At 38.1% G+C, this 26,815-nt stretch overlaps 2 protein-coding genes and 1 pseudogene across 2 annotated transcripts in view; 1 reads left to right on the plus strand and 2 right to left on the minus strand.

Annotated features, from left to right (window-relative positions):
* Positions 1-26,815, minus strand: part of GFM2 (GTP dependent ribosome recycling factor mitochondrial 2) — a 77,560-nt gene that overhangs the window by 9,283 nt on the left and 41,462 nt on the right. The gene's annotated exons all lie outside the window — the stretch shown is intronic.
* On the plus strand, positions 213-26,803 carry HEXB (hexosaminidase subunit beta). Its single transcript, XM_033109912.1, has 14 exons — positions 213-582; positions 4,148-4,293; positions 9,098-9,163; positions 13,253-13,299; positions 13,561-13,671; positions 18,011-18,112; positions 20,032-20,161; positions 21,550-21,727; positions 22,301-22,387; positions 23,591-23,663; positions 24,703-24,877; positions 25,864-25,954; positions 26,116-26,220; positions 26,627-26,803. Exons 1-14 carry the CDS (start codon positions 335-337, stop codon positions 26,685-26,687), a joined length of 1,620 nt encoding a protein of 539 aa, XP_032965803.1. The 5' UTR covers positions 213-334; the 3' UTR covers positions 26,688-26,803.
* LOC117025066 (putative 60S ribosomal protein L39-like 5) lies at positions 9,171-10,117 on the minus strand (annotated as a pseudogene).

The raw sequence follows: 26,815 nt of genomic DNA on the forward strand, positions 1-26,815 counted from the left end.
TTTAGGAGCAAATAAATCACCACCTCAGTTATCTGGTGTTTGGGGTGAGGAAAACGGGGTGCTCCTTGGCTTGAGTTCTACAGTTTCACTGAAGCCACTGCGAGCAGGAGCGAGGACCTGACCGCAGGCGGGAGGGGTGCGGGTCTGGGCAGCTTGGGAAGGTGGGGGCGGCGGTCCCCGGTCCATCCCGCCTGGGGGTGGAGTCCGGGCGGTCGCGCTGTCAGCTGACTCCGTGACTCGCGCCGGCTGCGCTTCCTCCTCTCCGGCTGGGCCGGGAAGTCAGTGCTGCTCGGGCAGACCTGGGCGGACCCAGGCAGGGAGCAGCCGAGTGGCCATGGAGCTGCGCGGGCTGGGGCGTCCGAGATTGCCCCGGCTGCTGGTGGCGCTGGTGGCGCTGGCGCTGCTGGCGGAGCAGGGCCCCCGCGTCTCTGCCGCGCGGGGCCCGGCTCTGTGGCCCATGCCGCTCTCGGTGCAGATGTCCCCGCGCCTGCTGCGACTCTCCCCCGACAACTTCTACTTCAGCCACGACCCCTCTTCCAAGGCTGGCCCCTCCTGCTCCCTCCTGCAGGAAGCGTTTCGGCGGTGAGTGCTCTGGCCCGGCGGCGGAGCGGGTAGGGAGCCTGGGGACCCTGCGGCGGACCCCTCTGTCGCGCTGTGCAGGCGCGGGGGGCGAGGGGACGGACACCTGAGCGCCTCTTAGCACCTGCTCAGCCATCCAGCCACGCTCGCGTTCTTACCCCATTTCACAGACAAGGAAACAGTCTCCGAACCAGTTAGTGACTTGACCAAAACCACAAGGCTAGAAGATGGCAGAGCCGGCTCCAAACACAGAATGACACCCAAGCTCTTCCCCTTCCCCTGCTGCCGCCTAAGGGACATCTTGGGCGCCCAGGAACCTGGTTTGCGTGCGGGATACTGAGTGGAAGGAGTAGGTGGCTCAGGATCTGTGGCCATGTTCACCTCGGAGTGGAGAATGGTGGGTGGACCGGACGCAGGGAGGGAGGCAAATGGCAGCTTGTCCTCTGCAGGGAGTTCTAGAAGGAAGATTAAATGCCTAAAGCTTGCGGACCAGGGATTCTCCAGAGTTGGTTGTCACTTATAGGCTGTCTCACCACCACCCTCAAAAATCTGGTAACAATTCAGATAGCAGAAAGTCCTTAGGTTGGTGCACTCCCTAAATCTCCCCTTCCCTTCCAAAATCTGTGTTTCATATAAAATGTTCGATGTTTTCATCTAATTACTTTGATACCGTCCTTGCACCTCAGTTCTGCTTTTTATGCAACCAGTCACGAGCTTGCTCTCCCAGCTTGTTTAGTTCTTTATTGCTCAGTCAGGGTGAACTGTGTAAAGAGGAGGCAGCCCACAGCCTAGCTTTGCAAACCACACCACACAAAAGGTACATTGCACATGGGGAGATGTTTCAGCTGTCACGTGCTGTCCCCTCACTGAGACCTGCCTGGTAGGAGGGACTGTCCTGAAAGTGACTAGTGCCCTGAAGGATTGTAATTTGGTCCTGGCTGTATTGCCTCTTTCCTCCCCCCGTTTTGTCTGTTCCCACTGGGCATTGTAGCTTAACTGTACCTGCAGTACACCAAACAGATAATGGAAAAATGCAAAACTAGCTTAATAACACCTGCTGGCCCCAGATGGGCTTTGGAGCTTAGGCTCAGGCTCACGAGGCCCCACCGGAAATACTGATAGCACAGATGGCTTGTTCTCTCCTTCAGTTTTGTATAACTAAATGGATATTGTTACCTTTATTTTAGATGCATACCCTAATGAGCTTTTGGTATTAAACCTGCTAGCTAATAGGTCAGAATGGCTAGAGTCCGGGTGAAGAAAAAAGGTGGTTGGTTGCCTGGGATATTGCGAAGGAAAAAGTACCTGAAGGTCATCTAAAGGAAGATCACAGCTGCGAAATCTTTTAAAAACAAACACACTTACCATATTTGCTTTGTAAAAGTCGATTTTTCCTTCAGTGCCATAGCACTAGTAAAACAAGGACTTGGTAATATGCTGAAGCCATATGAGTATGGCAAGAAAGCATGGGTGACATCAGTTAACCATGGTTGTTAGATAAGCAGGTCTTGAATCAGCTGTGAGATGGTTTAAAAACGAGGCTTGGCATGTCAAGTCAGTGCAGGTAATTATCTGGTGTTTGCCTAATTAATTCATGCCTGTGTGTGTGTGAAGCAGCTATGAATTATACCCTGCATTGTTAGGAAGCAGGTTGTAAAACAGCCCTTGTGGCTAAGACTTGAAAGCATTTAGGTGAGCATTCTAGGAACTCAGGAGGGGTGGAAAGGTTTAGAGTTGATGGGGACGTTCCAAAGCTCCAGGCAGTCGGGAACACACATAGCCTAGGCCCCAGATCGGTCAGAACCCCTCGGCTCCTGTCTCTGAAGAGCCCAACTTCTCTCACAACTCTGCTTTGAAACAGTATGCATTTTGCAGGCAGAGAGTTGTTTGGTGTGTGGCTGCCTCCTCAGCTTCTAGAACAAGGTCCATCCCATGCTAGTCACTAATTTTTTTAATGAATAGCTTTGCTCCCTCAGTTCCTGAAAGGCTAAATTAACCTCGATACAGGCATACCTCAGAGACAGTGCGGGTTCAGTTCCAGACCATAGCCATAAAGCGAGCCTTATGATAAAGTGAGTCGTAATCTTTATGCTGATGAAGTCTTGCCTTCAATTTGTAAAAAGTGCAATGTCTATGAAGTCCAATAAAGAGCACAATAAAAAGAGGTACACCTGCACGTTGGACGCCACTGCCTCAGAACGCTTTGAGTCTGTTGTTAGAATTTTAATACCAGGGCCAAGATTTTCCTTACTTGGGACAAGCAACACCTAACTCAAATCTCAAAGCTGCTGGCAGCTTTAATTACCCTTAAAAAAAGGTTTTTTTAATGTGGTAAAATACATAAGATTACCATCTTAACCATTTTTTAATATACAACTCAGTGATCTTAAGTTCCTTTTGACTCTGTTGAGGTTTTCCTACCGTGTTTCCCCGAAAATAAGACCTAGCTGGACAATCAGCTCTAATGTGTCTTTTGGATCAAAAATGAGTATAAAACCTGATATTATATAAGACCCGGTCTTATTTTACTATTTTAATTTTCATTCCAAAAGACGCATTAGAACTCCGGCTAGGTCTTATTTTCGGGGAAACACGGTATGAACAGGGCCCTCAGCACCTTCCTCCATTCCAGTCTCTCCCTGGTTAACTTCCATACACTTCCAAATTCCTCAGAACTTTCCTACCTCTCCTTCTCTGGAAAAACACAAGATATTCTTACACATAAGTAGCATACACGACCTTCTGGCTTATCAAAATCTATGCAATATTAAACAATTGCTTTGAAGCCTATCTGATCCTTTTCAGTATATTGAAGTGTTTATTTAATATCCTCTTTCTCTGACATTTGGGTACCAGCAGAAGATAAATTTTCAAGGCCTTAGTGAGAATTCTGTGGTCTGGTGATGTTTTTGGAGGTCTATGTATTAGCCAGGATACATTTGTTGGAAGGTAACAGGAAGCCTGACTCAGTCTGCCTTAAGCAGTAAGAAAATCTATTAACCTCACACATCAGAAAGTCCAAAAGCAGGATTTTAGGGCTAGTTGACTATGCCTCAGTAGGATCATTAGGGAATCCGTATTCTTCCATCTCTGCTCTGCCGTCTTTAATGTGGGTATTAAAGTGGCGTCTTTAACTGGGCCAAGTATCACAAAAGTTTTCTTCTTGCGGCTCACTTAGGAGAGGAAACTTCCTACACCCCACCCCACCCCCACCCCTTACCCCATCACTGGTCAGAACTGGCTTGTAGTCAAGAGTGATTGGATTACCATTATTGGTTTGATTACTGGTTCTTATCAGGGACTTCATATGAGTCACTCGGGAGTGAGGGGACCTTTTAAAATTCCCATGCCTGGATCCCACTCTCAGAGATTGATTCTGAAGGTCCGGACATCAGTATTTTCAGAAAGCTCCCTAAGTGATTCTAATGTGCAGTTTGGGGTGAGAGCCTCTAGTTGGACTAATCTGGGGTAACATGGGTTTGAGGGGTCAACTACAATGTCTACTATCACATGTGGATTTAAAACTTGGCTACAAGGGTTTAAAAATTTGAATTTATTTCTCACACAGATATTTTAACTACATCTTTGGTTTCTACAAGTGGCATCATGGCTCTGCTAAATTTCATACTGAAACGGAGTTACAGCAACTTCTCGTCTCAGTTGTCCTTGACTCCGAGTGTGACACTTTCCCCAATATCTCTTCAGATGAGTCCTGTAAGTACCTATGTAATGTGAATGTATCGCATTCAAAGCCACTTGTTACAGACTGAAGTGCCAAAAGCAGTCTCATGCCATGACCTATGGTGAGTTCTTGGCAAGTGAGTTTATAATTCCTATTCTTTAAATTACTATTAAAGCCTGATGATAAAAAGTAATACAGTCATTGTAGAAAATTTAAGTATAGTAAGTGAAGAGGAGGAAATAAATCACTCATAACTCCAGCACTCAGGTAACCACTGTTACTTCAGATTTTTTTAAGAGCAGTAAGTTTAAATATTTTATATAAACATATGATAAACAATGACATGAAAATGGGTTAATTCTGTACGTTTTGTATTTTGCTTTTTCTTTACATAACAATACATTATAAACGTGTATTTCACTAAATATTTTTCTATTTAGTGAAATAGACATCATCTTTAATGGCCGAATGATGTTCTATCACTGTGTGGATGTGCCATAACTAACTTCACTAATAATTCCTTATTTTTGGACATCTAGGTAATAACTTTTACTTTGAAGACAAGTCTTTGTTTATATGCATGATCTCTATTTATAATCTAATTTGCACAAAGATAATGCAGAACTCTGAGGGCGGGGGCGGGGGGGAAGCTATTTCATTTGATCAACAAGATAAGTAACATTTAGCTAGATGATCTTTTTTTGTTGCCTGAAACATTATTCTCTAAGGCTTTTCCAAAATTGTTTTGGAAGGAATAAACAATTGGGCAGGCCTTTTCCATAGACTGGGAATTATACCAAGGAATCACAGAGGAGCAATGTGAGGATATGGGTGATAAAAGATTATTGCAGACAGAGCAGACTGGTGAGCTGGGTGTAAAAACAGAGTATTTATTGTGTATCTTAGAGAAAAAGCTGACTCCTCTGTCCTTAGACTGCCTCACAGACAGTAAGTACATCTCTTCATCCTCTTGGTATATAGATGAGATTTCTTGATAATACATCTTTTTGAAAAATAATTGATTTCTCTTCAATCCTATAGCTGTTCTTCGAAGAGATACAAGATAACTTCCCAGCATTAGTCACGTGATTTCATTAGGCAGTCAGCACTCAGACACTACATGAATTAGGTTTTGCAATCTGAATCGAGACAGTCATGGTCATTAAATTATCAAGGAATCTTTGCGGACTGTTGGCAATAAAACGACATATTACACACTCCAGAAAACCTGCACTGGAGAGTTACAGCTTACCTTCCATTCAGCTTTGCAACCCCTCTTCTGAAAGGGAAATTCTTTTTTCTTTTCTTTTTTTTTACTTCATAGAAAGACTGTTAAGTGTGTTTTATTTTTATTTTATTTATTTAATTTTTTTCATTTTTTTAGTTTCAGGTGCACAAAACAATGTAATAGACATTTATCATTTATATCCCTCACCCTGTGTCAACCTCTCTTCCCCCATCCACTACCCCTGACATCGCATACAGCCATTACATGTCCACTCTCTCTGTTCCTAATGCTGTACTCCACTTCTTGTAAACATATATATATATAAAATTATAGTTGACATTCATTATTGTTCAGCTTCAGCTTCAGGTGTACAACGCAGTGGTCAGGCATCTACATCATCCCTGAGGTGGTCTCCCTAATGAGACAAGTGTCCACCGGATACCCTACAAAATCTTTACAACATTATTGATTACATTCCCCAAATTGGCTTTCCTATCCCCATGGCCATCTTGTGGTTACCGATTGTGCTTTCTAATCCCCTCACCTCCCCCCTTATTCCCACCCCACCTCCCATCTAGCAACCCTCAGTTTTTCCTCTATGTCTCTGAGACTGTTTCTGATTAGTTCATTTACTTTTTTCTTTAGATTTCACATATAAGTGAGATCATACGGTATTTGTCTTTCTCTGTCTGACTTATTTCACTTAGCATAATGTTCTCTAGGTCCATCCATATTGTTGCAAATGGTAAGATTTCATTCTTCTTTATGGCCGAGTAATACTCCATTGTATAAATGTACCTCAGTTTCTTAATCCAGTCGTCTACTGATGGGCATTTCGGTTGTTTCCATGTCTTGGAAATATATATATATGTCTTGGAAATATATATATATAATATATATATATATATATATATATGTTTCCATGTCTTGTGTATAGTGCTGCAATAAACATAGGAGTGCATAAAGTTTTTTGAATTAGAGTTTTGGATTTCTCCGGATAGATACCTAGGAGTGGAATTGCTGGGTCATTAGGTAGTTCCATTTTCAGATTTTTGAGATACCTCCATACTGTTTTCTATATTGGCTGCACCAATCTGCAATTCCACCAACAGTGCACAAGGGTTTCCTTTTCTCCACATCCTCGCCAGCACTTATTTGTTGATTTATTGATGATAGCCATTTTGACTGGGGTGAAGTGGTATCTCATTGTGGTTTTTATTTGCATCTCTCTAATGATTAGTGAGGTTGAGCATTTTTTCATATGTCTGTTTGCCATCTGTATGTCCTCTTTACACTTGATCTTAGCCAAAAGGCCGAGAAGCGATTGCATGTTCTCTTTAGAAAAATGTCTCTTCATGTCCTCTGCCCATTTTTTAATTGGGTTGTTTTTTTGGTTGTTTTTTAATTGGGTTGTTTTGAGTGAGTTTTTTATAAATTTTGGATATTAACCTGAAAGGGAGATTCTTGAGACAAGCTGATTATGAAATTTTCTGGTTGAAGGATAAACTAGTTTTAAGTTTTAAACGAGTTTTATGATCATGATGATGGAAGTTAACACACTCGTGACAAATGTTACAGCATTATCTACTAATAAAAATTGTATACCCTCAGGACCGAAGTCCTGTTTCTACTGTAGTGAAATAAGGACTAGTTTCTACTGTAGAGAAATAATTACATGTATCAAGGATGTTCATGCAGTTTGCTTGTAACAGTGCAGAACTGTAAGCAAAACTAAATGTTCCTCAATAGAATGGGTAAATATATCTTGTCAGTCCACACTAAAGAATATTATATATCATTAAGAATAAAGAAGCAGAGTTATAAAGAACAGACATGGAGAGCTTACCAAGAAAAATTGCTGAGTAGGACAAAGGAAGTTAGGTAATAATGTGCACAGTAGCTAACCGTCTATGTATCAATACATACACATAAAGCAATACTGTATTTTCTCATTATACGTGTGTATGAAAATGCCTAGGAAAAGCCTGATAAATGTTATTCTAATGAAAGTAGAGGGAGTTGAGTGGGCATCTCAAAGGGGATTTTAGCTTTACCTATAACATTTCATTATTTTTAAAGGAGAATATGTGGATGTTATTTAAAACAAAAGTATGGTGCAAAAGAACAGAAAGGGATAACTGAAAAGTCAAGGGTGCCACTCTCACTTCACATCAGGGAGGTAATCATTGTTAATAACTTGGTTTTGAAATAAAATTGAAATTCTGTAGCTTATGTGTTCATATATTTAGAAATGTCTTCTTCTAACTGCTTTATATTTGGTTTTTGCATTGAATTGAATCAGAATCATTTTTAATATCAGTGGGTCCTCAGTTTATTGGAAAATGACCTGGCATCAAATATGTGCAACATATTAATGTTTTCAGATGAGTCTTTGTGCTATTTCTGGGAGATCTCAAAACTGTGACATGCCAAAAAATGCTTATAAACAGTGACCAATGGAACTGTCAGCTCTAGGTAGCTAAGATTTTGATATAGGTGGAGAGGAATAGTGACTAGATTATAGTCATAAGAATAATGCCATTCGTAGCCTGGACTTTAGCTAACTCATCGCTTGGTCTCCTGATGGAAAAGGCTACCTTGTCAGAAGACTGTCACCTGAGAGGGTCACATGATTATTGGCTGTCAATAGAACTCTTTTTCCCTACTGCAGCCAACTACTGTGTGACAGTCTGACGGTGGTGGTAGAGGGTGATAATGAAGCCCAGATTAAGACATTAAATCCTTAACCTGCAATCCCTGAGTGTCTTTACTGTGGCAAAGTCTCCACCAGTCACCCTTTAGCTTTCAGTCTCTCTGTACCTTCGGGTGCTTTATCTGTGGTTGACTCCACCCCCAACTATAAAAGACTAAAATGACTACTGGGGCCACCTTATGCAGAGTATGATTTCAAGGATTGCAAGATTTAGCCCCTCTTTGTCCAGTAGCAACCAACGGGAGCCTCTACGGGAGCCTCTATATGGGTGTGAACTTTTTATTGAATGGGACAAAGATGAACTAAGCTTAAGTAAGTTAGGAAGTGAGTCTTAAGGCAGATTTAGGATGCTGTTGGAGAAACGTGGGGTGCAGAGCAAATAGAGCGGCCCAGAAGAAAGGAACGAGTGGAGATAACTATGCTTATGCGAGTGGAAGATTTGAGTGGTATCGGAGGCTTCACCACAGAATTACAGGCACTGAGGAATGTGCACTTTTTACGTAAAATCTCAGCTTAACTAGGACCCTACTCTGCTGAGGAGCAGCTGGAGAGAACTCTTCTGGAAGGAAAATGAGCAATCATGGAGATAACATCTAAGCTCCTGACTTGAACAACTCAGCTGGCTAGAGGGTGGTGCTGACTGAGAGATGAGGTGACAGCAGACGGGCAGGTGAGGTGTGTGGGGCAGGAAAGGGGGGAAGAGTTCGGTTTAGGGCATATGGAGTCAAAGGAACCTATGGGACATCTCAGGAAGGTGTACAGCAGGCAGCTGGAGAAATAGGCCTGGAGCTCAGGAGAAAAGAACGGGTCAGAAATGCCAATTACATGTTGGGAAAATTTATCGTGTATTACTGAGGGATTAACAAACAGAAACTTCTTGTTTTTTTCAATACAGATACTTTACTTGTGAAAGGACCAGTGTCTTTCCTCAAGGCCAATAGAGTTTGGGGAGTCTTACGAGGTAAGGTCTGTGTAGTTTCATTGTTTTCTAGTAAAGACGTATTTTCAGTTGCTTCTTTGGGAGATCAAGCACAGCAAAACTCAGCTTCCTTAGACATTTTACAGAATGGTGTGTTGGGTATTTCCAAAATGATTTCCATTAAACATGTATCACTTATAGCACAGAAATAGCATTTGACCTTTTAAAAAAATGCTTGAGGCTTATTACATTCAGTGCTGTTATTCGTTGACGCTCCTGGGACAGTGATGCTAAGAGTTATGAATGGCCCAACCTGCTCTGATCGGGGCTTTTGTTCACTATCACTGCTTGCTGCCTTCAGTAGCAAGCTCATCTATCTGTCTGTCTGTCTGTCTACCTAGCTATCTATCTTTCTACTTTTGGTTGTTTATTAAAACAAAAGGTCTCACATATTTATGACTGAACCAACCTACTAGTGCAGTAGCATACAAATAGTCATTTTCCCAATAAACACATCCAATTGTTCACATAGTGGTGGTGTTTTCAGCTTGATACGGTAAGATGCTAGTGACCTTGACACTGCAAAATACCTGTGCCATCTCATGTGAGAGTCCTCATAGACTCAGCTTGGTTCTTCTCCAGTGTCTCTCTCCTCTTGGAGTCGTACCAGATTTTATTACCAATTTTCATCTGGATCCACTGGGAATGGAGCAATTCTGCTTTTCTTTCTTGGCCAGGAATTGCTTGATCCCGAGGGTCTTGTGAGAAGACCCGGTAAGGGAAAGGAGTCGACTGCACACAGCACAGTGGCACAGAAAGGGAGAGTCCCCTTCACCCCTTTTAAATTACTGTGGATTTAGAAATATAACCAAGGTTACAGGAACAGTGTGGAAAGATAGAGAGTGGTTGGAACACTCTAGAGTGGAGGCAGTGGGCCTTAAAAGCTTACCCTGGGCATTTCAGAGTCTGAGCTTCCAAGTGTGGGCATTGGGACATTCACTTGTGCTGTTCAAAAGCTTCTTTTACCTCTTCTAAGTGGATACGATATTGTTGTACTGACTTCCAAATAGTAGGGTTTCAAAAAAAGAGTAATTGGTTTTCTTTAATGTGAGCTACCCAACCCAAGTTACAGTAATTAAAAATAAAGGTGGCTTTGGGTTTGACTCAGGTTGTGCATTATCTGAAATAATCATTGTTATGCTATATGCTTTATAGTCATAATAAAAATGCCATGACTATCTTATTTCAAAATAGAACATAAAAATATCAAGATATTTACTACAAATGTAACTGCAACCATTATCATCTAGATTATCATCTAAATATATATATAAATATATTGATATATAATGTCATGTGGTTTTAAGCTTTTATTACTCTGACCTGCCTGTCTTGTCTGGGGCCTGTTAGGGAAAACAGAGCTTTACTGATGTTTGCCCGGATCCACTTCAAAATAAAGAACTTTTGAGAGCATTCAGTGACTAGATTCTAGTCCAAGAAGTCCTAATTTTCTGTGTACCATCAGACATTGAAAATAACATGCTTTAAATGATAACTGAGTGTATTGCCACTTAACAGAAAAATCTAGTTATTCATCCCTGTATGGGCCTGTACTTGAGCGGGGGGAGGCATAGCAACAATGAACTTTTTTTCTTTCCTATTTCCTGTCTCATCCTTTACAGTGTCCCTTTCTGTGCAGAAGCTTTTTAGTTGATGTGGGCCATTTGTTTCTTTTTGCTTTTGTTGCCTTTGCTTTTGGTTTCAAATCCAAAATATCATTGCCAAGACCAATTAAGGAGCTTTGTGCCTGTGTTTTCTTCTAGGAGTTTTACGGTTGCAGGTCTTACTTAGTTCAAGTCTTCAATCCATTTGAGGTAACTGTGTGTAGTGTTAGATAGTAGTGGTCCTGTCATTGTTCCGCATGTGGTTGTCCAGTTTTCCCAACGCTTACTGAAGAGAGTGTCCTTTCCTCATTGGATATTCTTTGCTCCTTTATTGTCAATTATTGACCAGATGTGTTTGGGTTTATTTCTGAGCCTTCTATTCCCGTGCCGTTGACCTATGCATCTCTTTCTATGCTGATACCATACTGTTTTGATGACTATAGCTTTGTGATATAATGTAAAATCAGCAAGTGTGATACCCGCAGCTTTGTTCTTCTTTCTCAAGAATGCTTTGGTTCCATACAAATTTTACAACTGTTTGTTCTATTTCTATGAAAAACGCCATTGGAATTTTGGTAGAGATTGTATTGAATCTGTAGATGGCTTTGGGTAGTATGGACATTTTAACAATATCAGTCCTTCCAATCCATGAGCATGGAATATCTTTCCATTTATTTGTATTTTCTTCATCGGTACCTTATAGTTTTCAGTGTAGAGGTCTTTCACCTCCTTGGTTAAATTTATTCCTAGGTATTTTATTCTTTTTGATACAACTGTAAATGGTATTGTTTTCTTCATTTCTATGATAGTTCGTCATTAGTGCATAGAAATGAAACAGATTTTTGTATACTGATTTTGTATCTTCCAGTTTTACTGAATTTATTAGTTCTAACAGTTTTCTGGTGGAGTCTTTAGGGCTTTATATATATATATATATATATAAATATATAAATATATATATATATATATATAATATATCATGTCATACTGCAAATAGTGACAGTTTTACTTCTTCCTTTCTGATTTGGATTCCTTTTCTTTCTTTTTTTCTTGTCTAATTACTCTCACTAGGACTTCCAATACTATGTTGAAAAAAGTGGCAAGATTTTTGAAAAAGTGGCATCTGTCTTGTTCCTGATCTTAAAGGAAAAACTTCTAGCTTTTCACCATTCAGTATGTTAGGTGTGGGCTCATCATAAATGGAAATTATTATGTTGAGGTATGTTCTCTCCATACCCACTTTGTTGAGAGTTTTTATCATAAATAGATGTTGAATTTTGTCAAATGCTTTCTCTGCACCTACTGAGATGATCATCTGATTTTTATCCTTCATTTTGTTAATGTGATGTATCACGTTTGCAGATGTCAAACCACCCCTGCATCCCTGGAATAAATCCCACTTGATCATTCTGTATGATCCTTTTAATGTATTATTGAATTTGGTTTCCTAATATTTTGTTGAGGATTTTTGCACCTATGTTCATCAGGGATGTTGGTCTGTAACTTTCTTGTGTCCTTGTCTGTTTTTGGTAGCAGGGTAATGCTGGCCTTGCAAAATGAGTTTGGAAGTGTTTCCTCCTCTTCTATTTTGAGAGTTTGAGAATAATTAGTACTAATTCTTTTTAAATGTTTGGTAGAATTCACGAGTGAAGCCTTCTGGTCTTAGACTTTTGTTTGTTGGAAGGTTTTTGATTACTGATACTATCTTCTTACTAGTAGTCAGTCTGTTCAGATTTTCTATTTCTTCATAACTCAGTCTTGGTAGGTTGTATGTTTCTAAGAATTTATCCATTTCTTCTAAATTGTCAAATTTGCTGACATATAATTGCTCATAGAGTCTCTTATGATTCTTTGTATTTCTGTGGTATCAATTTTAACGTCTCCTCTCTCATTTCTGACTTTGAACTATTCTTGGGTTAAAATTTTCCCTGGCTATATAGTTGTCAGCTAGAATGATGAATTTTGGTAAACTCAACGCCAGTTAGAGGAACTGGCCTGTAATATAGTGCATTAAGGGAACAATCTACTGGAGTAAACGGTTCAGGAGATAGTCTTCATAGCTCTGAGTAAAACTGTAAGTTGGGGCCTTTATAGTTTCATGGTGGTTTTTCGAGCCTTTTTCTCCTCTTTAAGTTTAGGTACTTTCTAAAATGCCTATTATATTTTATCATAAAAATTCTTACTCATAATGCGATAAGAACTGGTATTTTGTTTTATTAAAACACTATTTTTTGTGTTTATCATTCAAACAAACCCAGGGTATGGGTACATAAAGCATTTTTATTAATTGCAACAGGGATTTTTTTGAAAACTGAACTTTGATTTTAAAAAATACGTCAGAGAATAAAGGTGTAACACTATTTTATTTGTCTTACTGGTTATGGTTCTGTTTGGATAATACAACTTTTATTGTCTCAATTTGTTATTTTATAAATTATGCAATAAATCATAATTTTACTTTCCCTAGGTTTAGAGACCTTTAGCCAATTAATTTATCAAGATCCTTATGGGGCTGTAAGTATGATTTTCATATATTACTGACATTTTTGGATAGACATATTACTACAAAAAAAAGAGTAAGCTTTTTAGTTATTTATTACTTCTTGAAGCTTTCTTCTCTCCAAATATTTATCTTAGCTGGTAAATGTAAATTTCACTTTTTTTTTGTTCTAAATTAATCTTTTATCCAGTACTTACACAGACAGGTGTAGTCTTCAGTGAGCTCAAGTCAAGAGAAACTTCTAAAAATAAATCAAAGTCTATTTTGTCTTACAGTTCACCATCAATGAATCCACCATCAGTGATTCTCCAAGGTTTCCTCATAGAGGAATTTTAATTGATACAGCCAGACACTATCTGCCAGTTAAGAGTATTCTTAAAACTCTGGTAGGTAATTATTTTATTATAATCCATTGTCTGTTCTGAAGACGTATCCTTCTACGTTATTTTACATTGGCTAGTTATGCTATTATGTGGGTGGGAATGGGGGATTTTTTTCATGTACTAAGTATAAGCACTGGGCTTTCTTTCCTCCCTCCTTGTGAAGTGTATTTTCCCCAGCTGAGTGAGACAGAGGCTCCCCTAGGGAATCACCCTCTTGTTTTCAAGGAGGGGGCGGGTGCTCAACAAGTTTAGCCGGATTAAGAGAAAGACACAGTTTTAATAGTGCCATTGTCCCTCTATGTGTACTCCCATTGTCAAATCATGGGTCTAGACTTTTGGTTAAGAATGTGTGGTCACTGTACCTCTAGTTACTGTCCTTTAATTTTGTGACCTCCACCTGCTTTATAGTAGCATAGAAAGTCTGCTTTATATCCAGGGAACTATTCTGAAGGAATATGGAACCTGGGGGAGGGGGGACGTGAGGGGCGGGGGTAAGAGCTGGGGGCGATGTTGACAATAACTAGTTTCTCCTCTAGCCTTTTTATTGCTTCGCCCCCACCATCACTGCCAGTTTATAGTGGTGGTGGGGGGGGAGGCTTTCCTCCCATCTTCTGCACCTTCACTTGATCATTTACAAACACACCATGTTATAAAAAAAAAAAATATTTTTACATGTACATTAATTCTCTGAATGTTTTTCTCTAAAAGATATTACTTTTATGAAAAAAAGTAAAAAATTCATATGTAGATATTAATAAAATATTTTATAATTTTATCTATATTATAATATAGATATTAATAAAATAGTTAGTAATCCCATAATTTCCATGTACCAAAGATCAACATAAATTTTTCTGTCCCACTTATCTCATTTTATACTTACAAAAATGAATGTATTAAAATATAGTGTGGCTCTTTCATTGCACTTTTGCTATCTTTAAAAATGCTATTATGAACATGTTTCTACGAAAGAATATATAAGGTTTATATCATCTCTTTTAAACAGTTGAATATTCCATTTTAGATACCATGATAGGTATTTAACCAGTCTCCTGCTGATGGACAGCTAGGTTAATTTATTAGTATAACAAACAGCACTACAGAGTAAGCATTCTTATATTTGAACACTTGTCAGGATTATTTCCTGAGGTAATTCTTAGAAGTGAATCTCCAGGTTTAAAGATGCACACATTCTATCTTTTGGTCCATTTTCACTTTTAGTGCCAACTGTCCGACTGCCTCTGGGGAAATCACACCACTGAGTGCTTGGCTGACAAAGGGCACCTCGTGCCACAATCTCTGCTAATCGGGCGATAAAGCCTATCTTCTGATTTTAATTTGCACTTCTCTGATTTTTAGTAAATATATAAAAGCCACTTTTACCTATTAGCTATTTGTATTTTTGGTATTGCAAACTGCAAGTTTATTTTCAGTGCCCATTTTGTCTTCTAGAACATAATTCCTTCCTTGTTGATTTAAGAGCTCTTTAATGTTACATTTGTTTGTAGATATCTCAGTGATATTTTTATATTTGCTTCTATCTATTATATACTTATCCATCATATACTGTTGTGAAGTTTTCTAAATTTGTTTTTTAAACTATGTTTATGTGTAGTATCTTTTGCCGGTAGTACTTTTTATTTATGACTATTATCTTTCACTCTTGCCTTTTCTTGTTTTTGACCTTGGGAGGTGTGCTAAGAAAGGCCTCCAAAACAAGGGTATCAATATAAAAATAACTTCTCAAATTTTCTTGTAATGTATTTTTTCCTATTAAATTCTTGATTTGGTTAGAATTTACTTTAGTGTATTATAGATGATTTTTTTTTTTTGAATGGTTGGCCTATAGTCACAACATCATTTTTGAGCAATCTATAATTTCCCTACTGCTTTCAATATCATGAAAAGCAAATAGTAAATTCCATAAATACACAAGTCAGTTTCTGAACTTTCAGCCTATTTATCAGTTTATCTTCTTGGGCCAATATAGATAGTTTTAATTTCTACATCTTTAGATGTTTTTTCCTTTTTATTTTTGAAGTAATTTCAAACTTACCAAAAAGTTGTTAGAAGAGTGCAAAGGACTCCCATATACTGTTTACCCAGACATCTCAATTTAAAAATTGTATCATATTTGCCTTATTCTTCCTCTCTATTTAAAGATATTTTTCGTAAACCATATGCAAGTTGCATATAAGATGCCCAATACTGATTAACATTTGTTTGAATTTCCTGAAAAAAACAAAAAACACTTATCTTAGTAACTATATTACAACCATCAACGGTGAGGAAATTGACATATTACCATCTAAAATCCACAGACCCTGTTCAAATTTCATTGGTTGTTCCAATGATGTCCTTTATAGGTTCAGCATCCAATGCAGGCTCAGTTGTCATATTTATTTGTCATGTCTCTTTAGTCATCTTCAATTTGGAACGATTTCTCTTTTCTTGTTGTTCTAGACCATGACATTTTTGAGGAGTACAGGGCAGTTCCTTTGTAGAATATACTTCAGCTTGTATGTTTTTCACATGGTTAGATTCAGGCTGTGCATTTTTAGCAGGACTAAGGCAGCCGTGATGCTGTTCTTCTCCGTGCATGTCAAGTGGCACGATGCCGTGGTTATTCTATCATTGGTAATGTTAACTTATATTTGGCTAAGATGTCATCTGCCAGTTTTCTCTATTGTAAAGTTAATTAAAAATATTTTGTACTTATTAATAGGTAATTAAGTATCTTGTGAGGCATTATTTTGAGAGTATATAAAATTCCTGTTCCTCATCCAGCATTTACCCACTAGTTTTAACATCCACATATTCTTCTTGCCCTAATCAGTTATTACTAAAATGGCTGCCAGGTGGTGATTTTTTAAATTCCATTATTCCTTGTATATTTATTAGTTGGCATTTTACTGTAAGATAGAGCTCCTCTTTAAGTATTCATTATTTTAATTAGTTTGTACTCAAGGATTACTGTTTTTTGAGGGGGTTGTAATCCATCACTACCCCTATTTACGTGTCCCAGTGTTGGCCAGTGGGAGCCCTTCTAGCTGGTTCTTATATATGTTTGGCATGTCTCCTTCCATCTTTGAGTACTTTCTTACCTTTTAGCACATGATACTCCAGGCTTATCTTTTCTCTTTCCAAGTCCTGGAAGCAGACTTTTCTCCAAGGAACACTTAGTAGTGAACAATATTTTGAAACCAAAATCAGGGCTGTAGGTGTACTCATTGCTTCTAGTAGGCCCTCTAAGCAGACAGATGTATAAAAATTGTGTGCGTGTGTGTGTGTGTGTGTGTGTGTGTGTACATACATTCAGGTGAATACACACACATACATCTTTACCTATTTCTGTATCTATCTATATCAGAGGTTGGCAAAGTACAGCCCAAGGACCAAATCCAGTTTGTCACCTATTTTTTTTTTTTGTAAATGAAGCTTTACTGAAGTATAGCCACATCTATTTGTTTATATACTGACTCGCTCTACAACTGCAAGATCAGTTATAATACAAACCTTATGGCTCACAAAACCAAAATATCTGGCCCTTTATGTAAAAAGTTTGCTATTCCTGGTCTTTATTAAAAACCATGAGGAACTCCCTTCTCTGACAAAGCAAATCTTGCCATTATCCTCAATATATTTATTTCTTTGCACAATTCTTTCGTATGTAAACTATTTCCCAAATGCATCAGCAAATCCCTTCAGCCCTGACAAAGGGGAAGGGAGGCTTTAAGTTTTGATTATCTGATAGGGCAAATCTACCCCCTTATTATTTTTTTACCTTTTAAAATAGTCTGCTTATGTTTTATGTAAGTATTATATTGTTAATTCGTCCAGACTATACATAAAATCAACATGCCAATTTCCCCCCAAAATTCTGAGAATTTTGAATGGAATTATATGGCATTTGTACTATATTTTTTTCATTTCTATGAAAGAGTTAGCACTCAGATCTCAGAATTGTGGGAATGATAAGCCCTGGTACTTAAATGAATGCCCTTTTCCTCTGCTCCATTCCCAAACACAGTAGTAGTAGCAGCCAGGAACTATTTTCTATTCTTGGCCACCCCTAAATACTTACTGGGAATTTATAAGCTTGCTCCCTTCTCATGGAGCTAAGTTATAGCTCACTGTTTAGAATAAATACAAACTCTGCATAGGCGTTTTGAAAAGTGACATGCCATATAAAGTGTGTAAGAATTCATACTTCCACATTCTTTGTTGATAAAGAAACTTGAAAAGGAAGCAGACACATACGTAACAATCCTGAATGTAGAAATGTAAATTGGATTGTGTATTTTATCTGTGGTGTATCATTTGTTAACATGTTTGCTTGCAGGATGCCATGGCTTTCAATAAGTTCAATGTTCTCCACTGGCACATAGTTGATGACCAGTCTTTCCCTTTTCAGAGCATCACTTTTCCGGAGTTAAGCAATAAAGTGAGTAATTCATGTTATTGTAGTCTGTCTACAACAATTTTTGGTGGTTTCATAAGAAGTTTATAGCTTACATGTTTCTTACGGATAGAATTAAAGTGTAAAAGTTAGATATCTGTGGCTTTAAGTGGTTTTTAATAGTCTGTGGCAAAGCATTTTAGATCCATAAAACTGTTCTGTTTTTACAATTGTTATTATAAATGTAAACAATCTCTAGGGGCTATTTAAATAAAATTTTAAAAATTTAATAAATGTAGGAGACTTGAAGCATTCAAGATTCACATAAGGTTAAGTAATTATGTTTATCAGGTAGTCCAACTGTATATTTGTTTTCAACAATTATTTTGAGTTCCATAAATGGCTATTGCTTTTTCTCTGAAAACCTACATGAAGTAGGGAATTTTAGAAATGAGAGCTCCTTCTTAGAAAATAATGGTAGTCTCGGCGTGTTCCAATTGATATTATAGAACAGTGGACCTGGGAGTGAGCCTCAATATCATCTACTTTAATCCCCCTAAAACGCAAAGACACTAACTGACACCCGGAGAAGCTGTGTGCCTTGTCTAAAGTTGCAGTTAAGAAGGGGCAGAGCCAGAACTCAAAATTTCACCCTCTGGCCACAACTGCAAAGCTTTCTCCAATGTTATGATGTAGTACAGGCTGAAATGTGAGCAGCACTCCTGTTTTTGTTCGCTTTATTTTTTATTATGGAAAATTTCAAACATAAACAGAAGTAGAATAATTTAATGAATCCCCATGTCCTCATCACCCAGCCTCAACAGTCAATACATGGCCAATCTTCTATCACCTATATTTCCCCCACCATTATTTTGAGGCAAATCCCAGACATCATATCTCACTTGTAAAATCCCAAACACCGTATCTCATTTGTGAAAAGGCCTGTTTAAGAAAAAAACAGCACAAAAAATTGCAGCTGAAAAATTAAAAATCCAGATAGCCAATTATTATGCATACTTCCCCAAGGCCTTTACTTAAAAAAAAAAATTGCATTGGGGTACAAGTTCATACAGATGTTGTGGTCAGTTCATGTCTGTTAATTCTCTTTTGATCTATTGGTGCCTACCCCTGCCCATCTCTCTTTTTTCCTTATAATTTGTTATTTTTGTTGAAGAAACTAAGCAATTTGTCCTACAGTTTCCCATAGTCTGGGTTTTGCTAATTGCATTCCTGTAGTATCAATTAACATGTTCTTTTGTCCCCTGTATTTATTATAAACTGGTAGTTAGACCTAATCTTGATTAGATACAAATTTGATTTTGGGTGGTGAGACAAGACTACTTTTAGCAGTTGAACATTTATATTTATGTGATATATATATTTATGTACTATATTTATACCTTGAGAAATACGCTACAGTAATACCTTCAATGGACATTTATCTTTAGTTACAGCCAATAATGAGTTGTAGTTTTTCAAGTGACCTATAAAGGGACTGAGGGTAAACTTAAAAAAATCTGGTCACTTATCAGAGGGAATGTTTAAAGCTGATAGTCATTAAAGTGACTTTGAAAGACAACAGCTATGCTTTGTAATAATGTGTGAATTTTTATTCTAAAACTGACAAGAGCAAGGTTTCACTTTAGAGTCAAACATTTCCTGTTTTGTTGTGTGGTTATGTGAGGTTGAAACAGCATGATGGTAGAAAATCTGAAACAAAAGTGGCTGATAGAGATAGATAATCCTATCAGAAAATCTGAAGTTAACCCAAAGTGTGCTGAGAGCTTATTGATAAGATACAGTAAACGTAACAATTGAACAAGACACCCAACATCACATGGGACTATTGAATACACTGTGATACTGGAAAAATCAGCTATGAGATATCAAAGTGCAAAGAGAGCTGTTAACAGTTTTCAGGACCAAATCCATTTTGTACATTTTAATCAATGTGGCATTTACAGGGAAGCTACTCTTTGTCTCATGTTTATACACCGAATGATGTCCGTATGGTGATTGAATATGCCCGATTACGAGGGATTCGAGTCATACCAGAATTTGATACCCCTGGACATACACAGTCTTGGGGAAAAGGTGAGTGTTTTATGAGTTTCAAAAAGTGAACATTTGAGGTCCTGCATCTCTCATTTTATAATTTGGTGTTTGCTCATTTTTTTCTTAGTTTTGATTTACCTAAGAAGTAGCACTATTGACAGATATAATTCAGTAACTATTATGTGTTTATTGTGAAAAAGTCACTGTGTCTAGGCACTGCCTGAAGTATAAAAACAAGGGATAGAGGGAAGTGAAAAATGACTACGACAAGGAGAACACAAGTGAATTCAAGAAATGGTTTCATGGATGAGGTAACACTTAAAATGCTTTTGAGAGATGAAAGAATCTATTCCTGTTTCTGGTGGAGGAAATAACACGAGGAGAAGGCATTTAGTTGGAGTACAGTGCAGCAGAATAGGAGGTACTGTAGGGTGGGTAAGAACTGGCACTGGAGCCAGACTGCCTGGGTTTACATCCTGCTTCTGCCATTTATAAACTGAATGACCTTGGGCAAGTTACAGATCATCTCATCCTCAGTCTCCCCATGTCTCAAATGGGGATGTTAGCAGTAGCTATCATGCAATTTTTTTGAGGATTAAATATGGATGTAAAGCACATGGCACAGCACCTAGCATTTACACTTGTCCAGTAAGTATTAGGGTAGACATGGAGCATAGTGAGAAGTAAGTCTGACAAAGTACAATGTAGAGGACATGGGGTGAGGAGTGTGGGCTTTGTCAGGACACACCGGAAGCCGTGCAAGTAATGCACGGAGCAGAGGAGTGATGTGATGGAGCCACACGTCAGGAAAACCTACAGGAAAGGGACAGGTTGGAAGGGGAAAGACACTGAAGACCTTGACCAGAACAGTGATAACAGAAATGGAAAATAATGTCCAGAACTAAGGGAATTACTTTGGAAATATAATCCCTAGAATTTGGCCACTGAATTGACTTCAGGAGGAGGAAGGAGTTACAGGCTAGGAGAACGGTGGCCACAATACAGAACTCAGGAGAAGCTACGGGAGGAGCTTAGAATTTGGTGTTTGTTGGATTGCATTGAAAGTGCAGCTAGGATATCTAATTGTGTTCAGTGGGGAATTTGAAATATCGATTGAAGCTTAAGAAAAAAAGGTTGGGGCGAACTGAAGATTTGGGAATCGTGAATATTCAAGGTAATATTTGAAGTAGATAAAATGTCAGGTTGATAGAAAGGGAAGTAAAGAGATACAGGGATAGGATTCAGGAAACAATTCTTTCTCATCTTATTTGGAAGCAATTACCGTAGTAACTCTTAATAAACATGCTTTATCTTTTTCTGTATAAAATCTTTTACAGCTTCAACAAAATATAATACAATCACATGCAAAGCCATGTCTCTGTGATGAAGATTCTTTTCTAAAGAAGTATTTTGATGCTTTCTTCCAGGTCAGAAAGACCTCCTGACCCCATGTTACAATAAACAACCACCTGGGACTTTTGGACCTGTAAACCCTATTCTGAATACAACTTACAGCTTCCTGTCTAAATTTTTCAAAGAAATTAGTATGGTATTTCCAGATCAGTTCATTCATTTAGGAGGAGATGAAGTGGAATTTTACTGTTGGTATGAACAGTTCTTTAAAACCCTTCTTTTTGTTTTTTAACCATTGAATTTGAAGTAGGTTTTTAGAAGTCTCCAAATGAAAAGGGAAGATTTGGGATGGTATCTCAGCACAGTTCTAACGTGGCAATACAACTCCTGAGATGGTGGAGTTTTGTAGAATGTATATTTGGGTGGCATGAGAAAGTAAAAGCTTTTAGGAAGGAGAATTAAGATGCAGAAGAAAATGGAGATTAAAAAAAAACAAAGACTATATGAATGAGAACAGCTTTAGTGAAAGAGGGCAATGATTAAGTGGGGGGAGATTTTTCAAATAAAAATCCTATTTGCAAATAGCCTAGATGAAGGAGAGAGGCAGGAGGTAGGGAAATCCATTTTTACAAGAAATCAGCTTCTGGAAAAAATTATTTGCAATGGAAAACTAAGATAACTCAGAATGAAGTTTTTAGGCTTATTTTTATTCTACAAACTTTAATTGTTTTAAATTGGCACAAATGATGTTATAGATAAATGCTGCTTTAAATAGATCGGGCATATCAAACTTTTAATGAAGTTTTAATCACTGTTTTTTTAAAGGGAATCCAATCCAGATATCCAGTACTTCATGAAGCAGAAAGGCTTCAAAGGAGATTTTAAAAAACTAGAATCTTTCTATATTCAAAAGTAAGTTACTTGAAAGCCTACTCGTGTTTTTATTTCATCAATACCTTTTGTAAATGTTTTAGCTATTATTAGTACTATTTTATTCATTTTTCTCTCCACCCTTTGCCAAAGTATAAATGTTGTATATGTTGCTGTACAAAGTGTAGAAGAAAAATCACAAAGAAGGAAGCGATACCCACTGCTTTCTTCGAATCAGTAACAACTGATTTGCAGTAACTGTGGAAATATAGGACAGCTGTCATAATTTCTAAGAACACAGCTCAGAGCCCTGGCTACCCTCACCACCATCCAGCCCCGTTCCGTTTTGCCAACTCCAGAAGCATTTCTTTTACTTTATACCTGTGCTGTCCAGTACGGGAGGCACAGTCACATGTGCCTGTTTGTATTTTAATTAAAATGGATGAAAATTAGAAATTCAGTCCCTCAGTCCCGCTAGCCACATTTCAAGTGTTCAATAGCCAAATGAGGTTAGTGGCTCCCATACTGGAAAGTGCAGATATAGACCATTTCCATCAATGCAGAAAGTTCTATGGACAGTGCTGCTCTATACTAGGAATCTGCAAACTTTTTCTGTAAAGGGCCAGATAGTAAGTATTTTAGGCTTTGTGGGCCACATCTGGTTGTGTATTTCTGTTTTTTAATAATGCTTCACAAATGTAAAAACAAAAACAAAAACACCCATTCTCAGCTTATGAGCTATCCAAAAACAGGCTGTAGTTTGCCAACTCCTGCAGTGAGCAAGCCCAGATTGTAGCCTTTCCTATTTAGCTTTTTGGGTGATACATTCTATTTTTTTTTTATCCTGTAGAGCAGCTGGCATTGTTTAAATGTCAGGAAATATTTGTGGACGGACTGTCAGCAACTGCTGAATGTTATTTAGGTGACATTACAGCTAGATTATAGTTTCTTTTCTTCTAAGATACTCAGGAAATTAACCGATTGCCACTTGGACACGCCCCTACGCACTGCCTCGTCTTCCTAGCTTTGGAGCATGCTTAGCTTATTTATGCAGCAGAGGACGATTAAACCCCTTTCTGAGCCATGTCCTAGAAAGAGGGAACCAACTTTAGCTGGTTCTGCTATAAAGCTGTACTATACTGAAAGGTACCTCTCAACGTTGCAGTCCTTGGTAGAAAATGTGCATGCTTTTAAACACTGTTAAGCTTGTGATCTGAAATAACTTGTCATTTTTTTCAATTATAGGCTTTTGGATATTATTTCAACCATAAAGAAGAGATCCATAGTCTGGCAAGAGGTCTTTGATGATAAAGTGAAGGTGAGAAGTACAAAGACTGCATTTGTTTCTGATAATATATGAGGCTTCATATGCTAACATCCTGGATAGAAGGAACCTTAGTGAAGCATTCCCTGACAATGTGGGGAAATTAGCTTACCTTTCCATTTAAACTTCTGTTAGGCAATAATGTGTTTCCCTGAAAATAAGACCTACCCCCAAAATAAGCCCCAGTTAAGATCGTCAGCCAGACAGACGCATTTAGTATGTTACAATGATGTCCCAGAAGAAGATGACATGACTATATTTAAATAAATGTAGATTGTTGTACATGAAAAAATAAGACATCCCCTGAAAATAAGCCCTAATGCGTCTTTTGGAGCAAAAATTAATCTGAGACCCGGTCTTACTTTCGGGGAAACACCGTAGCTGTAGACTGAGACCAGTGTCAATAGTATTTGTTTCTTTTCTTCCATCTACTTCACTCTTCAGTGCTTCCTTCTCCTCCCTCCCCTCTACCCTCATTTCCCACCATCTCATTATTAATCAGAAATGGAGGTACTTTAAAGTAAGTTCCTTTTTTCAGGAAAGGGCAGAACAGATAAGAACAAATGAGTCTTTATCGCTATTAAGGTAGTTTTGTTTTAAATAAAACTATCAACATATACTATACTTTTTTATTTTAAATGGCACTTCTCTAACATAATCAAAATTCTTTATTTTCCTTTGGGGCAACTGAGAATTTGCAAGTCCAGCTACTAGTATTACTTTTCCAGACAGACTGGTGACATCCTCGCAGTTTCAAAGTAAACCAGTACTGTGGGAGAAGTGGGACTTAGTTCATTATACTTCTATGGTCATAAACAGGCAAAAGTAAAATATCCAACCTGAAGGTTGATGAAACTTCTAATTTTAAGTTCCTCTGAGGAAGCATTTGGCACTCACTGAGGGGGAAGGGGAAAGACATGTTTTTTCAAGGATCTTACGAGTTCTTGTTCTAGTTACACGTCTTGGACTTTTCATTTCATCTACTCTATTTGCTAGACCTAGTATTATATATTTCAATTTTTAACTTTAATAGCTTCAGCAAGGCACTATAGTTCAAGTCTGGAAACAGGAATTGTATGCTCACGAACAAAACGTAGTCACAGCAGCCGGCTTCCCGGTGATCCTTTCTGCTCCGTGGTACTTAGACTGGATCAGTTATGGACAAGACTGGATAAAGTACTACAGTGTGGAACCTCTTGATTTTGGTGGTAAGTGAAGCAACCAGCATTCTCTTGGTTTTCTTCTCTACCCTCCCGCCAGAAATCCTTACCTAAACGTTACCTACTCACTATCCTCCCCTTTATGTTTCATCTTTGATTTTGTGTTTACTTAAAGGCCTCAGTATCATTTTAAAGTCTGTGAAAGAAACCAATCCTTACCTAAATAAAAGAACTTCCAAAGCAGATTCCCTTAGATTTTATCTCCATTTTCGCAGATGAGTCTTGTTACTCTACATTTTAATGAAGTCTGCCTGTGTTAACCTTGCATCTCCCCTTCTGAACTGCCTCTCCAACGTGAGACACCTAAGCAAGGCTGTAATGTAGGTCAGTGGACTTCAGGCTGCTGGTCTTAGGGCTCTGAGGAGTAGACATTCTGGGGGGAGGCAGCTAGTGAGAAGGAATTGAGTGGTGGGGCACAGGCTCTCAGACTGACCCCCTTTGTTAAGAACAGTTCAACTCTGTCCAATTTTGTACACCAGACTTTAGTATAAAATTTCTTTTGAGAAAAAAAAATTTTGCTGTTTAAAAAAAAGTTTCAAAACTGAACTGAAATAACTTCCTCTAGAAAGCATTTTCTGAGAATCCAAGTTATAATTACTATGATATCAAGCAATAGGTATTAAAGGTAGGAGTGGTGGTGACTAGTATTCCAACTTGTATTCCCTGGCACACTATTCCTAGGCAATCAGGGGAAATATCTTTCTGGTGTCCAAATCAGTTGGCATAAAACCAGTATACAATGGTATGTTTAACACTGGCTGATCGCTTCTCGGCCTTTTGGTGTAATACTGGCTGAACCACAGGCTCGGGGGGGAAGTCTGCCACCTTTTTTTGTGGCACTACCATGAACATCTCCCAAGGTCCTGCTCACTACAGGAAAGAAATGTTGCCCTACGATAAAGATAGAAATCAGTATTGCCTCTGTACGTTTACAAGCCTACTTAACTTGCATCAACTCAATGATTTTAATGTAGGTTCTCAGGAACAGAAACAACTTGTCATTGGTGGAGAAGCTTGTCTATGGGGAGAATATGTGGATGCAACTAACCTCACTCCAAGACTATGGTATGGAATTTAAGTGATGACAATGAATTAAGGTGCCTTAGTTTTCCTTCTCCATCCAAGGAGGAAAGCATGAGGAATTTCCTGAAGCATATGATTAAGATCGTTATTTCAGAAAACATGTTGTTTAAACTGCTTTGGGGGACATGTGGTTTAAATTTTAGGCCTCGAGCAAGTGCTGTTGGTGAGAGACTCTGGAGTCAGAAAGAGATCAAAAATATAGATGATGCCTACAAGAGATTAACAATTCATCGCTGTAGAATGGTCCGGTAAGACAAATACTTGTGAAGTTAGGATACTATTAAGTCCAGGGTGATTTTTAATCTTACGTAATGTTAGGTAGCTTCTTGGGTTTTTTGTTTGTTTGTTTGTTTGTTTGCCATACACAGAAATTTATGTCAGCTGAGAAGTAGTGATTTAATTAGGAGAAACTGGGAACTATTTTTTTTGTAGGTAAGCGAATACCCGTAAGGAGAAGATTTAGACTTACAACTGTTTTATAATAGATGTTAAATTTTGGTGTAATTTGAACCTCTTGATCTTGAATCACTTTAACAATCTTTTTTCACTAATTATCGTTTAGTGAATTATTTAAACTACTACATTCTTTTAAAATGGAGATAAGTTATATTAATCTAAACACATCTTTTTTTTCATACTTTAACTGTTCTACAGACGCGGAATAGCTGCAGAACCTCTTTTTACTGGATATTGTGACCATGGGGACAAAATGTAAAAATGAGCCAAAACTAGGAGAGGAAAGAAGCCCATAGCAATCTACTACAATCAACTTAGTTTTGAAATCATGTAAATTTGATACATTGTTTTGAATAAAATACATCTTTCTATTGATTGAACATCTAT

The sequence above is a fragment of the Rhinolophus ferrumequinum genome, chromosome 7 (assembly GCF_004115265.2).
Source record: "Rhinolophus ferrumequinum isolate MPI-CBG mRhiFer1 chromosome 7, mRhiFer1_v1.p, whole genome shotgun sequence".
Classification (NCBI taxonomy): Eukaryota; Metazoa; Chordata; class Mammalia; order Chiroptera; family Rhinolophidae; genus Rhinolophus; species Rhinolophus ferrumequinum.

Bases quoted from the DNA above. Each gene is read 5' to 3' on its own strand.
- HEXB (XM_033109912.1), top strand. From the start codon at position 335: ATGGAGCTGCGCGGGCTGGGGCGTCCGAGATTGCCCCGGCTGCTGGTG. The intron at 13,300-13,560 runs GTAAGTATGATT...TTTGTCTTACAG, and splicing joins ATCAAGATCCTTATGGGGCT to TTCACCATCAATGAATCCAC. The intron at 26,221-26,626 runs GTAAGACAAATA...ACTGTTCTACAG, and splicing joins CATCGCTGTAGAATGGTCCG to ACGCGGAATAGCTGCAGAAC.